Raw genomic sequence first — 16,861 nt, forward strand, 5'->3', positions numbered from 1 at the left:
GTACATACAAAGAAATTGAGACTCAGAGAATCTCTTCTCTAAGCTCATACAGCCAGTAAGTAGTATAGGAATTCTCAGTTTCTCAATCTTTAATTCTAAAAGGCTACTGATTTCATTCATGTCTTTCCCAAACTGGGGAATGGAGCCTTTAAAAATTCAGTTTCAACTAAGAAAATTTTATTTTATTTTTTGAATGGTATTTAAGTTTTTAAAGAGTGTGAGACCATTCCAGAAAATTCTTTCAGGCTCAAATGCCATATTGAGAGAGTGGCAGAACACAGAAGGGGTTTGGGGGAGGGGGGCAGAGTTTGGGAATGGACCTGTGCATTAATGCTGGCCAGGCTAGAACTGGGATTATCTCTGATGACATTTGCTCGTGAACAGTAAAATATTGAATCCAGCAATGAGAATGGATACCAGCTAAAGTGCTGGAGCCCGGATCGGAAGGCCCTGGTCATGACTGACAGGAGATGGGTGGGCTCTCCAGGGGAGGGAGGAGGCTGCTGGGAGCTCTCTGGCAGCCGGCAGCAGGGGCTGTTTCTCAGCCTGTGCAAAGTATTGCAGTGTATTCACAATGGCAAAGGTACACGGGTGCCTTTTGGCCAAATGTCAGCTCGGCCTACATAAGTCAACGTATTGTGTTTTTTTATGCTAGGTTCTGTTATGTTTTGACCATTTGTATTTAACAAGAACCAATTTTCCTCCTGTGTATTTCTTTCTCACAGGTCCTCAAGAAGGCTGCCTCAGTAGTGTGACTTACGCAACTATGATCCCTCTTCAGATGCTGCAGAACTACCTCAGGCTGGTAGGTGGACGCCGTCGACTGGAGTCTTACACTCCTATCCCTGACACTGGGTTATATGGGAGCCCATTTTTGTGCTGAGAACAGTGTGAGCCCCCACCCACCCTGTGCCCGGACCTCCCGAACAGCCCCCTCGTTGGAATACTGCTGGTACCTTTGTTGTGGATATCTGTCTGTCACAGCCATCCAGGTGTCCACTGCCCGACCCAGAGGCCACCTGTGACTTGTGAAGTGTTACAATCTGGGCAGGAGGAGGTTGTCCTCCCCTAACAAGGACTTGACATCAAGTAATCGATCGTCAATATGAAAGAGAATAACTATAGACATGAAGATGCCTGGCTGTGAACTTTCACAATTTAAATTTGAGTAAATACGCTAGCATTACTTAGCGTATTGATTTGGCCACCTGAACAGAGACCAATCGTAGCTTAAACAGTACAAAAGTTTATTTTTCTCAAAGACAGAAGTCCCCACAGATGAGAGACCCAGTACAGACTACAGTATAGTGAAAACATACACATAACTTATATGTACTGGAAAACTAAAAATTCACGTGACTTGCTTTATTGCAATATTTATTTTATTGCGTTAGTACTAGAACCAGTGACAATGTCTCTGAGATATGCCTGAACATGCCAACCTCTGCTCTAAGTATATAGATAATCTCATTTAATCATCCTGTGAGGTAGGTACTTGACCAATTACTCCTATTTTAGAGGTAAATAAACCAAGACTCAAATTGCCCATGGTCCTCAGGGAGTAGTAGGTGGTAAAATCCAAAGAGTTGAACTAGGCTGTCTTCCATTCTCATGCATGTTATTAGAGTTTATGCTAGTTATTAACCTCTTGGTTAAGAAAGAATTGCAGTAACCAGCTTTCACTATGTGTGTAAATGTGCTACAGAAAATGCATGTACTAAAATCCTTATGCAGAAAATCAAATGGAGTGAAACCTTTAAATCAGGCTTTTTTTTTTTTTTAATGATGTTAGTTTTAAATACTTTCATAGACTAGTTGAGTAATACAAGTGAATTTTAAATCTCCATCCTTGAGTGAATAAGGAGACATTTAACTTAATTTTGAATCACTAATTACTTACTACAATAGTTGAACTTTTTCATTAATTCAAACTTTCCTCAGCCAGTTTGTAATTTTTTAGCTTATTCGTAACCTTGTATTTTAGTAATTCAGTGACTGAATAATTATTAGGAAAATACTTAAATAGATCACCCTCATCTGAGCCCTATTTGAAAATGTAGGACTCTTGACTCCCCATGAGCATAATTCTTGAGAATTCTGTCTGCTGTCCACTCCAGTGTGCTAGTCATCACTAGGAGATTCTGCTTATTATACCTTCCCCAAACACATTTGCTGTGTTTGCATAAAAATAATGTTGTCAATGATGGCTACGTATCTAAGATGGCCCACAAAAGCTCATCAACCCTTTAGCAGGTGACCGGCTTCATCCTGATCTTTTTCAGGGCATGGAGGCCAGTGTAGTTAAGGTCCTAGGGGAAGGAGGAAGCCAGTTCCCTGGTCTGAGGAAGAAGTGGTTCCAGCACCTAGAGTGGCAGTGAGGTCTGAGACATGGATCCTTTGTCTTCCGTGGCTATAGTGGAAGAAGATTCTGGCCAGTAGGGCGAGTGTCAGTCCAGAGGAGATGTGGGTCAGGAAGAGTTCATGAGTGCCAGAGGCTAGGTGACAAGGGAGAAGTTATACCCAAGAGTTGTATCTTACAGTTTTATTTTTTTAAACAGCTATAATACCCAAGTTATTATATCTACATTAATAAGTGAGGGCCTATCTTTATTTGAAGTTAGGAACCAAGTCTGAGATTGGCTTTTATACTTTCAGTAAGCTAATTTTTTAAAACATTATGTGTGTCTGTGTCTGTGTCTGCGTATGTGAACTCTAATTTTTCTTGAATTCTTTTATTCTCTTATGCCTATTCTGTAAAGAGAGACCTCAGCAAATAGATAAAACCTCTGACATGAAAGACTGCAGCTTTGTGTATACACGATGCTGGATGTGCCAGAGTTTGGGGAGATTTCACATGAATAAGTGAACAATTACTGGGTCATTTGTGGCTCTAAAGTCATATATAAATTAGTTATTTAAAAGTGTATGTCAGAGAAGTTGGAATTAAAATCTTAGCTATAAAACATGACACCAGGCTATAGCCATCCCAATTTTATTAGCTCTCTAAAGGTCTTTTATTTTTCATCCTTCTCTGAGTTCAGCGTCTCAGCATAGCTTGGCCTAAAGCTGTCTCAGGATAGTAGAAGCTTTTCCTCAGAGTCTGACAAGTGAAACTCCAAACAAAATTGAAGTTTATTGCTTTCAAATAATGCCACAAGTCTGAAAGCACATTACAGGTGCCACATTGACCCTAGTGGAGACCTCAGCTCCTCTTGTAAACTCCACTCTGCAAAAAAAAAAAACACTGTGAGAGGGAAAAAAAGAAAGGAATGGATGGGCCTTTGTGAAGGTCATTGTTTCCCTTTAATCCAGAATTCATTTGCCTCACAAAACACTAATTGACATGTGATAAGAGCTTCCTGAATAGGCTGTGAAGACACAAGAATAAAGAGGATTGGTACCAATTGTGAGAACAAGGCCAGTGTCCCTCTACGAATAAGCAAAACTGTCGCACTGCGAGCGTGCGCTTCAAAGATACATCTGGCGACACCAGTTCACCTTGTAGAAGTTGAGTTTGATTTTGTTTTTCAAAAAATAGATCTTTCAACGTAATTTAAATATTTACCTTCCCTCCACCTCCCCCCAAAATTCCTGCCTGTCCATCTACCTACCTATCTACCTGTCTATCTTTAGAGCCCTCTGCTGGAAGCATGGAGCATGTACATTTATTACACCTCAAATCTTGTTATTTGGAGACATAATATGTTAACTCTGGAACAGACAGATATGTTTTCTTGGCATAGTTTTGCACGTTTGCAAAGTGTCAGTAAAGCAATAGGCTTTCGTAATTAAATTTTTTGTTCAGATCTTAAACGGCAACCCACACAACTATATCATTTGATGAGATAGAACAAAATACCATTAACAAAAAATTAATACCTGAAAAGAGGAGAAATGTACTACTAGGAGGCATGCATTAGAATGTATGAATGATCTGGAAGTCTGTACATTCGTTTTTACCTTTTCTTGCTTACTGGATTCACTTATTTATATTTTACTTATTCCAGAAAGGTTATTAGGTGATGTGAACAAAAATGCTTACTGCTAGTGAATGGCCTTTCAATGAAATTTTAAATTGAATGTTTCCAGTCTTTCATAAGAACCTACAATCTGAGAACAAATGAGGTTGAAATTGAAGACAGCTTATCTTTGAAGTTGGGTCTCTTGCTGTTACATGATTGCAAAATCAATCTTAAGAAAACATAAGCAGTTGGACAGGATGGCTGTATTGAATAGAGCACTCTTGTTTTCAAAAGTGAGACAAGATTAAAAAGCAATGCTGGTTGAAAATCTCAGGGGTAGACTATTCAGTAAATCTTGAAAATCTGTATCCTGTTTCACTAGTGTGAAACAACACATTCCTTGTGGGAGAATTTCTACCCAGTAAGTCATAGCAGTTTGGGAGTAATTTGGAGAGCTCAAGATTTCTGGTTGAAAAGTGCACCTGGCCAGCAGTACCTAACACACAATTTCCCACTAAAGTACTTTTTGAAAAGTGACAAAATTTTACAGTAACAGAGGAAAATAGAACTTTGAAGTCTTCCTTTGGCAAGAATCTAGAAAAAATTTTCACTACCTTCAGGGGCAAGAGAGTGTTGTGTTCACTTATTTAAGGCCTGCCTGAAAGAAGGTAACCATCTTACTAATGGTTCAAAAAAGCAAGATCTACACCAGTTAGAAAATTAGAAAATTGGGCATCTGTCCTTTACTCTGCTTTTTGCAGCACCACAATATTATCCTCCAGCCCTGTTAATACAGGTCCTTGCACGTCCGTTCGGAGCTTAAAGTTCCTAGAAATCCCTGAGCAGGAAGTCAGAGGGCCTTGATGAGCCCGTGCTGCATCCAGGAAGTGAGTTATTGAGCACTCTGGTGGGATGGGTACAGGAGCATCCTGCTTCCTAGGACTGCAGTTCATCCCATGCATTTGTCCACTGAGGGGAACAGCAGGAGTTCAGCCCACTGCAGCGACTGCTGGATCCTGGAGTTTAACTAAAAATTATAGACACCAGCCCACCTTCCATCTAGTGACCTAAGGCAGGCATTCAGCTGGAAAATCAGTGGACAGCGAGTGAAACCAGTGATGGCCCACACGTCCTTCTTTACTGCAGAATTCTTCCTGTGGTTTCACAGTATATAAATACTAATGGCAAGTTACCTTTTATCTATGGAGGGATGAATACTGCAGAACAGAACAGGGTTGTCATTCTGGAAACTCAGAAGGACACAGCTTAAAAATAACTAGGGGGAAAAGAGCAGAGAAAAGTTGGAAAACTATGTTCACTCTCTAAAGAATGCGAGGAGATAGACTATAAAACCAGGACAAGGAAGCCATGGTCGAGTGCCGGCTGAGAGGAGAAGGAAGAGGGTTGGAAAGGAGATGGGTGAGGCAGGGAGCTGTAAGAACAACGGAAACTGCGGTGGTGGCACCGAAGCTGTGCTTGATCACAAAGAGCAGACGCGAGATGGTGAACACTCCGTTCAGGGCTGTGAGAGACTGGCTGGAGGACCCCTCTCCCACAATGGGGGGGAGAGGGGAGCAGAGTTAGGGTAATGATGAGATAAGGGGACGGATACTCTCACAGAGCACAGAAAGGGAACTTTAGCATCATAGGTATTCCTTAGAAATAAAGAGAACTATATACATATATTTGTTTTCATATTCTTTTTCATTAAAGGTTATTACAAGATATTAAATATAGTTTCCTGTGCTCTTCAGAAGAAATTTGTTTTTTTATCTTTTTTTTTAACATTTTTTTTATTGAGTTATGTCATTTTACGATGTTGTGTCAAATTCCAGTGTATGCATGACTGGGACATTGTGCTTGTCACTAGAAATTGACACATTGTAACTGACTATATGTCAGTAAAAAAGGAAGCATAAAGAAAAAAAAAAGAAAGAAAAGTAGAAGTGGAGAAATTAACAGAAGTATAATGGAAGAAAGATTTCACAAGCCAGAAAAGGTTTGACTACGTATACCGAAAGGATTTACCATGTTCCATTTAAAATTGGTAGAAAGAGGCCATAACTAGATAAATCTGGGCAGCATTTTTAAAGGACAAGTGTAATCTGTATATCCCCAGGCTTGTCCATCACCTAGGGACAAATAAGAGATTATTCTGTAATTCTTCCTTAGTAACAACCTAACCCTGAAGTCTTGTGGCCTTGCTGCATAGAAGCAGAACCTCAGCTGAACTTACAGGATTTTCTCTCTCCTCCCATGTCTCTGGGGGAGGCCCTGTCCCTGTCTCGGGCCCTGCCGGCACCTCTACCGTTGCTTGGCTCACAGACCCCCATAGCACAGAAGACATCCCAGGCTGGCCTGTGCTGAGGTCATCCCGTGGCTTTAAGATCCTGACGTTCCTTACGCAGCTGTGGCTGCTGTCACGTTTCTTCCTGTCACACCACTCTCCCTGCTGCCCCAGCCTCTGTTGTCTCCCTTTTTACTGAAGACTTAGCAATGGTGGAATGGTGTTTAAACTCAGAGAAAACCACTGGTGGCTACCAGGTAAATTGTCTTTCAGAGCTTAAAACCCCGACCCAAGTGCAACATCCAGGGGCCCCTTTAAGGATCTTCTCTCCTTAGCTCATGGCCTGACACCCAGTGGTCAAGCCTAGTTTCTCTCCACTTTCCAGGAGTTCCTCTAAGCATGTCCTGGTCTCCTTGGAGGCCACCGCTCAAGTCTTAAAGGCCCCAGGTAAGGAAGGAGTTTCTTCCTTCCATGCTAAGGATTTTCCCTCAAGCCTTGCCTGTCTCAGAACCTGTCTCTTCCTGTGATGAGCCAGGGGCAGCCACTGTCTTGGCAGAAGTCCACTCCAGCCACCCTAAAGGATGTGGCCTTCCCCTCTGATCTAAATGGAGCAAACTCATCAGGAGCACAGTAGAGCAGCAATAGCACAAACGTAGACACACATGCCCTAACATTGTCCCATCTCGCATTATGAAGAGAGACAAACACTTCTACGCCTGACACTTCTCTAAGTTTGGGTGGCTCAGCCTTCATACACGAGCTACGTCCCCTGTACTGGTAAGGTGGCGTTTCATCAGCCCAGTTACTTTTCTACAAGACCTTTCCAAGAAGAAAGCTTCTCTGCATCATATTGGCTGGGAGTGGGAGCTCAGCCGCAGGATGGCAGAGATCGGGGGATGGCTTCCCTCTCCACATCTGGCTCCAAATGTCACTGCCTTTGCCCTACATAAAAGGTCATTGGCTTTCTGTCCCAACATCCCCTACATCGCCACATGTTCTCAGGCAAGGTATCCTTATACATGAGGGTCAAGATTTCATTTAAAAATTCTATAGGCTTTCAGGCAGATTTTCCTTTTTACAAAGTAAAATTGATCGATCAGTCTCTATCTAGATTTCTGGAATTCAGTGCTTCAAAAAATGGAATCATATAGACAGTTGATTCAAGAATTTTTTTTTTTACAATTTTGTTATTGAGTTATAGTCATTTTACAATGCTGTATGAAATTCCAGTGTAGAGGAAATTTTTCAGTTATACATGAACATACATATACTCATTGTCACTTTTTTTTTCCACTGTGAGCTATTGCAAGATCTTGTATATATTTCCCTGTTCTATACAGTATAATCTTGTTCATTTGTTCTACATATGCCTGTCAGTATCTACAAATTTTGAAATCCCATTCTGTCCCTTCCCACCCCCTACCCCTTTGGCAACCACAAGTTTGTATTCTATGTCTATGAGTCTGTTTCTGTTTTGTATTTATGTGTTTTTTTTAGATTCCACATATGAGCGATCTCATATGGTATTTTTCTTTCTCTTTCTGGCTTACTTCACTTAGAATGACATTCTCCAGGAGCATCCATGTTGCTGCAAATGGCGTTATGTTGTCGGTTTTTATGGCTGAGTAGTATTCCATTGTATAAATATACCGCATCTTCTTTACCCAGTCATCTGTTGATGGACATTTAGGCTGTTTCCATGTTTTGGCTATTGTAAATAGTGCTGCTATGAACATTGGGGTGCAGGTGTCATCCTGAAGTAGGGTTCCTTCTGGATACAAGCCCAGGAGCGGGATTCCTGGGTCATATGGTAAGTCTATTCCTAGTCTTTTGAGGAATCTCCATACTGTTTTCCACAGCGGCTGCACCAAACTGCACTCTCACCAGCAGTGTAGGAGGGTTCTCTTTTCTCCACAGCCTCTCCAGCATTTGTCATTTGTGGACTTTTGAATGATGGCCATTCTGACTGGTGTGAGGTGATACCTCATTGTAGTTTTGATTTGCATTTCTCTGATAATTAGCAATATGGAGCATTTTTTCATGTGCCTATTGATCATTTGTATGTCTTCCTTGGAGAATTGCTTGTTTAGATCTTTTGCCCATTTTTGGATTGGGTTTGCTTTTTTCTTATTAAGTTGTACAAGCTGCTTATATATTCTGGAGATCAAGCCTTTGTCGGTTTCATTTGCAAAAATTTTCTCCCATTCCGTAGGTTGTCTTTTTGTTGTACTTACGGTTTCCTTTGCTGTGCAGAAGCTTGTAAGTTTCATTAGGTCCCATTTGTTTATTCTTGCTTTTATTTCTATTGCTTGGGTAGACTGTTCTAGGAGAACATTTTTGAGATGTAAGTCAGATAATGTTTTGCCTGTATTTTCTTCAAGGAGGTTCATTGTATCCTGTCTTATGTTTAAGTCTTTGATCCATTTCGAGTTGATTTTTGTATATGGTGTAAGGGAGTGTTGAAGCTTCATTTGTTTACATGCTGCTGTCCAGTTTTCCCAACACCATTGCTGAAGAGACTGACTTTCTTCCATTGTATATTCTTGCCTCCTTTATCAAAGATTAGTTGACCAAAAGTTTGTGGGTTTATTTCTGGGCTCTCTATTCTGTTCCATTGGTCTATATGTCTGTTTTTGTACCAGTACCATGCTGTCTTGATGACTGTAGCTCTGTACTACTGTCTGAAGTCTGGGAGAGTTATTCCTCCAGCCTCTTTTTCTTCAGTAATGCTTTGGCAATTCTAGGTCTTTTGTGGTTCCATATAAATTTTATTCTGATTTGTTCTAGTTCTGTGAAATGTGTCCTGGGTAATTGGATAGGGATTGCATTAAACCTGTAGATTGCCTTGGGCAGTGTGACCATTTTAACAATATTGATTCTTCCAATCCAAGAGCATGGGATATCTTTCCATTTTTTAAAGTCTTCTTTAATTTCCTTCATCAGTGGTTTATAGTTTTCTGTGTATAATTCTTTCACCTCCTTGGTTAGATTTATTCCCAGATATTTTATTACTTTGGGTGCTATTTTAAAGGGGAGTGTTTCTTTACTTTATTTTCTGTTGATTCATCATTAGTGTAAAGAAATGCAACTGATTTTTGAAAGTTAATCTTATAACATGCTACCTTACTGAATTCTTTGGTTATTTCTAGTAGTTTTTGTGTGGACCTTTTAGGGTTTTCTAAATGTCATCTGCATATAGAGACGCTTTTCACCTCTTCTTTTCCAGTTTGGATCCCTTTTATTTCTCTCTCTTGCCTGATTGCTGTGGCTAGGACTTCCAAAACTATGTTGAATAGGGGTGGTGACAGTGGGCAGCCTTGTCTTGTCCCAGATTTTAGTGGGAAGCTTTTGAGTTTTTCACCGTTGAGTACTATGCTGGCTGTAGGTTTGTCATATATAGCTTTTATTATGTTGAGATATGTTCCCTCTATAACCACTTTGGTGAGAGTTTTTATCTTAGATGGGTCTTGAATTTTATCAAATGCTTTTGCTACATCTATTGAGATGATCCTGTGGTTTTTGTCCTTTCTCTTGTTGATGTGATGTATTACACTGATTGATTTGCATATGTTGAACCACCCTTGTGTCCCTGGGATGAACCCCACTTAATCATGATGTATAATCTTTTTTATGTGCTGTTGGATTCTATTAGCTCATATTTTGGTAAGGATTTTTGCATCTATGTTCATCAGTGATATTGGTCTGTAATTCTCTTTTTTGGTGGTGTCTTTGCCTGGTTTTGGTATCAGGGTGATGGTGGCTTCATAGAATGAGTTTGGGAGTATTCCATTCTTTTTGATTCAAGAATTTTATACTCATGAAAATGTCTTCTATGTAAAAAGTCAACACAAATGTATCATCTGGTATACAACAGCTGTAAAAAGATTACACTCATATATTGTTCTTAAAAAACAAATACACATACATCAACTATGCGAAGAAAAAAGCTGAAAGGAAACAGATATTTACAGTGATTGCTTCAGTGATGTCTATTCTGCTACTTTATGTGTCTTTGTATTTTCCAAAATTGGTAACATTCGTTATTATTTTACTCTGAAAAGTAAAATAAGCATTGGGAGAATTCAGACTAAGGAGCATCTGCAAGGGATAATAAAGACAAAAACTAACATCTGCAAGGGACAGGATATTCTAGGAACTGTGTTCCCAGCTAATACACTGACCCTTCCTGTAGAAAACAGAGGGAAGAAGGAGCGTGCTGTTTCATAAAATGTCGTCTCTTGCTATAAATGTGTAAATGCTATATAAAATATGCCACATGAATACTATATTTGCAAGTGTTTCACATTGACATGAAAGACTTGACATGCCCAATGAATACAGCTAATCCCTAGAATAATGTGTTTAATCTTTTGAAAGGCTGAGGACAGTCAGAAAGGAAATTCCACACTGGTGTACCACATTTTTTTCTGCTTAGCAAAATGCTAAGCAAAAGCCTAAAAAATACCTGAGGTCTCTTCTTGGTTCATTAACAGGTCGAGCAATATCATAATGTCATTTTCCACGGCCCAGAAGGAAGCTTGCAGGACTACATAGCACATCAGCTGGCGCTCTGCATGAAGGTACCGAATACTTGCACACCATCTCCTTTTCTCTGAAAACTTGAAAGTCTGTAGAACTAATGACTCTGTCTTCTTATCACAGCACAGACAGACGGCTGCAGGGTTCTCCTGTGAGATAGTGAGAGCCGAAGTGGACGCTGGTTTCTCCAAGGAACAGCTAGCAGATCTGTTCATCAGTAGCGGTAAGCCCGTTTCAGCAAACTGAGTTGTGGTAACCAAAACTCATCTTGTCAGTGATGCCATTACAAGGAAATAAATGTTGTTGCTTGGGGATGAATTTAAGTGGACTTTTAACTTACTCAGCAGCTGAAGGATGAAAACTAGAATCCAGGTGAACACTTGCAAAAAAATATTTTCATGTACATATCATTGCATTTATTGCATATCCTATGTTTTTTCTTTTTCTTCATCTTTTGTTTATAAATTATTATCTGTTCTGAGCATACTATGTAACTGGCACCAGAAGATGCTAAAGGAGGTGGTGGTAGGAGAAGTCCACCTGGTGGAACTGAGTGTATTGTGTCTTTGGTGCGGTTTAGAATTGCACAGTGATAATAAGCAGATCAATTTTGGGTAAATTTTATTCTTATTCATAAATTCTCTGCAACCAAAGAACCCCTTATTGCTGCACCTGGGTTGAACTGCTTTCTCTGCCTCACTCTTAATGTGCTGTTGACTGGTACTTTGTTAAACACATTACATGTATTAGCTCATGTAATCTCCACAGCAGCCCTGTGCAAGTCAGTATTATTTTCTCCATTTCAAAGGTGAGGAAACAGGCACAGAGAGGTTCAGTAACTTGCCACAACTATACAGTGGCAGAACCACGATTAAACATGTTTATTAATAGAACATTTTCATGAATTTTCTATCCTTAGGCTCTAGAGATTAACACCCCAACCTTCCCACAGGTGGGGTTAGTGTAACCCTGTGTAGCATAGTGTGACTAGTGGCTGTGAAACAAAACTGAAATGGACCAGCCTCCAGTCTCCAAGACCTCAAAGCCACAGCGACGCTGGGGGCGGAGGGGAGGGAAGGAGGGAGGCAGTTTGTGCGCTGGGTGAAGGGGGTTTGAAATGCGAATTCAGGTCTCTTTTTTAGGGGGAGGGGTGATTCTCATCTTTGGAGCTATGATCAAGGAATATACCTTGTCGCTGGGGTAGCTGTTGACCAGGTTGAGGACGAAAGAGATTACCAGGAGTTCCTAAATCAAGAAGTAAAATTGAGGCAGGTTTAGAGAGGGACGGAGGAGTCCACAAACCCAGAGGCACACATTTTGGGGACAGGAAAATCCCACCAGAATCTGAATGTTGCTCTGGTACTCGGGTCAGTCTTTGACCAGAAACTAGTGAAAGTTAGCTACAGAGAGCTGTTTTTTCTCTGACCATGATGCTAATAATAGCCAACACTTATTAAGCTTTGACTGTGGTAGGCTTTATTCTAAACACCCTGATTTATAAACACTTGAGCCAGAGGTTAAGTGCCCTACCCACGGATCCCATGGCGAGGACACAGAAGAGCAGGGCTCAGACCAAGCGGTCTGGCTCCTGAATCACTGCCAGCCGCTGCTCCTTAAAAACTCACCTGTGCCAAATGTTTATTTCTGCTTAGTTTTATAACAAAAGCCCCTATGTTTTTTCAAGGTTCAGTCTTGTTTCATCTCAAAGTAAGAAGCTAAAATATTCTGTTCTCACCCTATCATTGTGGATAAGCAATTAGACTAGATTCTGCTCTAAACTTAGAGAGCTAAAAAAATCTGAGAGCAGTGAATTAGGTCAAGAAGGTTGCAAAGGTGACCAACTCAGCGTTTCTTAACTTTTGGGAGCATCTTGTTAAAAAAAAAAAAAAACCTCTTCTTCCTAATTGCACAATTTGGAGAGTAGCACAAGTCTCTTGGCCCCCACACTTGGAATTCAGGTCGTACTGACAGACTTGAAAAACCTAAATGCCCACAAGTGCCAGAAAGCTGCATTAAGGGGTGAAGCCGGCTGGTTGGGGCTGGGGGAGGGGAGGCACGTCTTGGTCTCCCCAGGGCAGCAGCTCTCAGCTTGAGCAGCTTGTTGGTGGCGGAAGTGTAGACCTAGGGTCCTGAGGTCTTGTGACTTGGAGGAAGAAGCCAGAAATGCAGGTTTTTCTGTGAAAATCTGGGAGTTTGTTCTTTCCATATTTTCAACTATCTCCATTTTTAAAGCAGTATGAAGACTGTCTAGAACCCCCAGGTTCTCTCATTCATGGACCCCTCACTCCTTCCACACAGCCAGTCCCTGGTCATGTCCTGCCAAGTGGGGCTCAGTGTGCCTTTTTCATCCACCCTCATGGTACCATCCTACTGTGTGCCCCCTTTCCCTGGGTCTTGTCTGCTCGCCTGGCAGTGTTTGCTCTGCCTGCATCTTCTCCCTGAACATCCTTCACAGACCACCAGACCCCTGATTGAAAGTTCTCTGTGACTCCTGCCTCCCACATTCTTCCATCATTCACTGATGCTATTCAAGGCTTTCCATTCAAGGACATTGATCCATCTGATTTACTTATCTGTCCCTTTTTAATTTATTTATTTTTTGAGAAACAGTGTAAGTTCAAGATATACAAAGCATTGATTAGATACACGTACATATTGCAAAATGATTACCACTGGAGCATTAGCTAACATCTCCATTACTTCACATAATTACCATCTCTTTCTCACAATGAGAACATTTAATATTTACTCTCTTAGCAACTTACAAGTATATAATATAGTATTGTTAACTATAGCCTCCATGTTTACATTAGCTGTCCAAAACATATTATCTTCTAGCTGAAAATTGGCACCCTCTGACTGTCACCTTCCCATTTCCCTCATTCTCCAGCCCCTGACAACCACCACTCTACTGTGTATCATCAGACTGGCATTTTTAGATTCCACATGCACATGATGTCATGCTGTCTTGTAGTATTTGTCTCTCTGACTTACCTCACCTAACATAATGCCCTCAAGATCCATCTGTGTTGTTACAAATGGCAGTATCCCTTTCTTTATCATGGCTGAATAATATTCTGTTGTGTATGTATGCCACATTTTCTGTATCCATTCCTCTGTTGATGAATAGTTAGGTGTTCCCATGTCTTGGCTATTGTGGATTAAGTGGTGAGCATGGGAGTGCAGATATCTCTTCAAGATCTCTGCAAGATTTCATTTCCTTGGGATATTTGGTAGTTCTGTTTTTGGTTTTTTGAAGACCCTCTATACTGCTTTCCATAGTGGTTGTACCAATTTTCATTCCCACCGACAGTATACGAGAATTCCCTCTTCTGCACATCCTCACCAGCACGTGTTAACTCTTTGGTGATAGCCGTCCTGACAGGTGTTGATATCTCATTGTGGTTTTGGTTGGCATTTCCCTGACGGTTACTGATGTTGATGTACCTGCTGGCCATTTGTGTATCTTCTTTAGAATATCTGACCCTTTTTTAAAATAGATACCTAAGTTCCAGTAGAATATAGTATTTCTCCTCACATGTCCTTTGCTTTTCCATTCTCCACTCTTTGTTTATGCTGCATTTTCCACCTAGAATTACTCCAAAATTTCATCTAGAATAAACACACGAACTCCCCCGCTCCCACACACACGCACACACACTCTAACCGCGGCATGGCAGGTACTGTGCCAGCATTGTGTCGTACAGCGCCGATCACAGTGCACCTGGAAGCCCCTGTTTAAGGGCTCTAAGGACGCCTCAGATGAAAACCTCCCTGATCCCTGCAGATGCAGCCACCACCCCTGATGAACAGCAGTGGGCTGTGTTTACCTCCGTGCCCTGCCTGGCTCTAGGTCAAGGCAGTGAGGGTGTTACTTGGGCTTTTGGCCCACACACATGTTGTGAGCTCCCTGAAGGCTAATAATGTAGCTTATTCTTCTGTTTCCCCTTGTACACTGACTGCCAATAATTGCTTGTTGAATGAGGGGATAGCATGGGCAAAGAAAAAGGAGTTGGTCATACTCAGTTGTCAGCAGGTAGAACTTGCTTACGGTGGAGGTAGAAAGAAGTAAGATTAGAGTGTGCAGGAGTTGTGAAGGCAGTAGCTGATAATAGGGCATAAGGGTAACAGTGAGTTGAGTTTGAAAAAGGAAGTTTTGGAAACTATAGACTGAGGCCAAGAGTCTCCACTGTAACTCCTTTCTCGTGTAGGAATTAGTGTAGCATCTCCAAGTATTAAAGGATTTTATTCTGTATTTGGCTTAGCAATTTATAAGTATCAAATATCCTCTTTCTTTTTTTAATAACAAAAGTAAGACACAAACACAAGATTCATCTGCCGAGACTGTGAAGGCATTTGCCCTAGTTCGCCCTCCTGAGTGTATCATAGGTCCTCATCTGCCTGCACGCCCACGTCCGCTCAGCCCTGAGTTCTTCTGACACTGCTTCCTACATCTTGTCTCCACCTCCTGCTCTCCTGTCCCCCTGCCACCTATCATTTCTTGCTCAAGGGACAGTGGGGGCCCTTCTTATTTCCTCTAGTCTCATTCCTTCCACAGGCCCCCTACAGGCTTCCAGAGGGCTCACCCTAGAAAAGAAAACTGCTCAGGACAGTTCTCTGCTATTATACTGCGATGGCTCGAGAACAAACGCTGAAGGTCTCTGAATGTTGTGTTAAATTATAGTCTGGCTTCAGATCTCTTCCTTGCTGCTGTCCATCCTCGTCTCGTAAAACTCCATCCACTGTCACCATCATTTTCTCTGTAAGACCAGCTGCTGTTGACTGGTGAGCAATGAGGAGGTCATGGAGAACGTACACTTTGAGCAGACGGGGGCACCAGAGGCTTCTGAGCAGTGCGAGAGAATCTCGTGTGAGCCAGTGGGAAGGGTCTGTGGACGGTGTGGTGCCTCTTCTTTTGTCGTGCAGAAAGCACCTAGCAGGGAATGTTCTTTTGGTCAAAGGGTGATGGAAAAGGACAGAGAATAGAGCAAACAGAGATCTGGATGAGAGAAAAGGGGTCTCCTCGGCTATTCCACATAAACTATTAGAATATTGGGGATGGGAATTATCTTTCAGCTATTCTCTTGCATTTTTGCCAAGAAATTAAATTGATCAAATTACATGACTTCCAAGTGAGGGATACACTGATTTGTGAGGTATTCTAAACTTACTCCTGGTTTTTAACCTTATTTTCTCTAAAGAAAGAGATTTAAGCTACTTGAATTGGGCTGGGGTTAGAAAGCTGAACTTTTATCTTCCAGTGGGCATCATACATGCATTATTGTATATGTTCCTGTCTACAGCTCTGCAGAAAAAAGCCAGTAAAAAGAGACACAGAGAAGGAATTTAAAAAATGTACGAATGAAAAAATACAAGAAGGAAGAGTAGCAGATTTTTTTAAAGAAAATAGCTTTAAGAATATAAAACTTATATGGATATTAAAATGGTGCCAGTGAAGAAAATAATGTGGAACAGAACACGTCAACAAGGGTGACATAGCATGTAGGCTAGCAAGGGTTATCTTGTGTTTATTTTAAAGTAACATCTTCCTTCTCACATTGACTTGTGTGAGAGACAGTCACACCACATGGCTCCGTTATTTGCTAAGGAGGATGTGAATGTGTATTAGAAGTGGGTCAAATTTCACCTCAGTGTAAAGTATTGGATTGGGTTAGCAAGACAGACACTTTTTAAAATTGCATGTGACAGTAGTAGTAAAAAAAAAAAATTAAGCACTAAATTGCTATTTCAAAGTAATACTTAGAATTCCTGAGAGAAATTTCTACTTCAAAAGTAATAAGGATGGAATGACTGTAATAATAGGAGGAGGCTGTGTAAATTGAAGTCTACATAAATGAGTTTTCCTCCTTAGACCGTGTGTTCATGAAGGCTCTTAAAGGTTGTTTGTCCCTTGCTTCTCATCGGGACTCAAAGCATCACCCTGCAGAGCTTTGTTTTAAGCGAACAACGTAAAAGATGTGCTGCCGTCCATCCCAAAGGGGAGATTTTGGACTGGGGGTCACGTTAGATGTGAAGGAGTTTGGATTTAACTGTAAACATGGTAATGTTAATT

At 41.1% G+C, this 16,861-nt stretch overlaps 1 protein-coding gene across 8 annotated transcripts in view; it reads left to right on the forward strand.

The window, feature by feature from the left end:
* The window catches only part of CTTNBP2 (cortactin binding protein 2), a 376,872-nt gene that overhangs the window by 338,295 nt on the left and 21,716 nt on the right, over positions 1-16,861 (forward strand). For all 8 annotated transcript variants that reach the window (XM_032483616.1, XM_032483615.1, XM_032483617.1 and 5 more), the window contains 3 exons: positions 726-805; positions 10,743-10,829; positions 10,912-11,011. In XM_032483616.1, coding sequence (XP_032339507.1) covers positions 726-805; positions 10,743-10,829; positions 10,912-11,011 — 267 coding nt within the window. The remainder of the gene's footprint in view (positions 1-725; positions 806-10,742; positions 10,830-10,911; positions 11,012-16,861) is intronic.

This window comes from Camelus ferus, chromosome 7 (assembly GCF_009834535.1).
Source record: "Camelus ferus isolate YT-003-E chromosome 7, BCGSAC_Cfer_1.0, whole genome shotgun sequence".
Lineage (NCBI taxonomy): Eukaryota > Metazoa > Chordata > Mammalia > Artiodactyla > Camelidae > Camelus > Camelus ferus.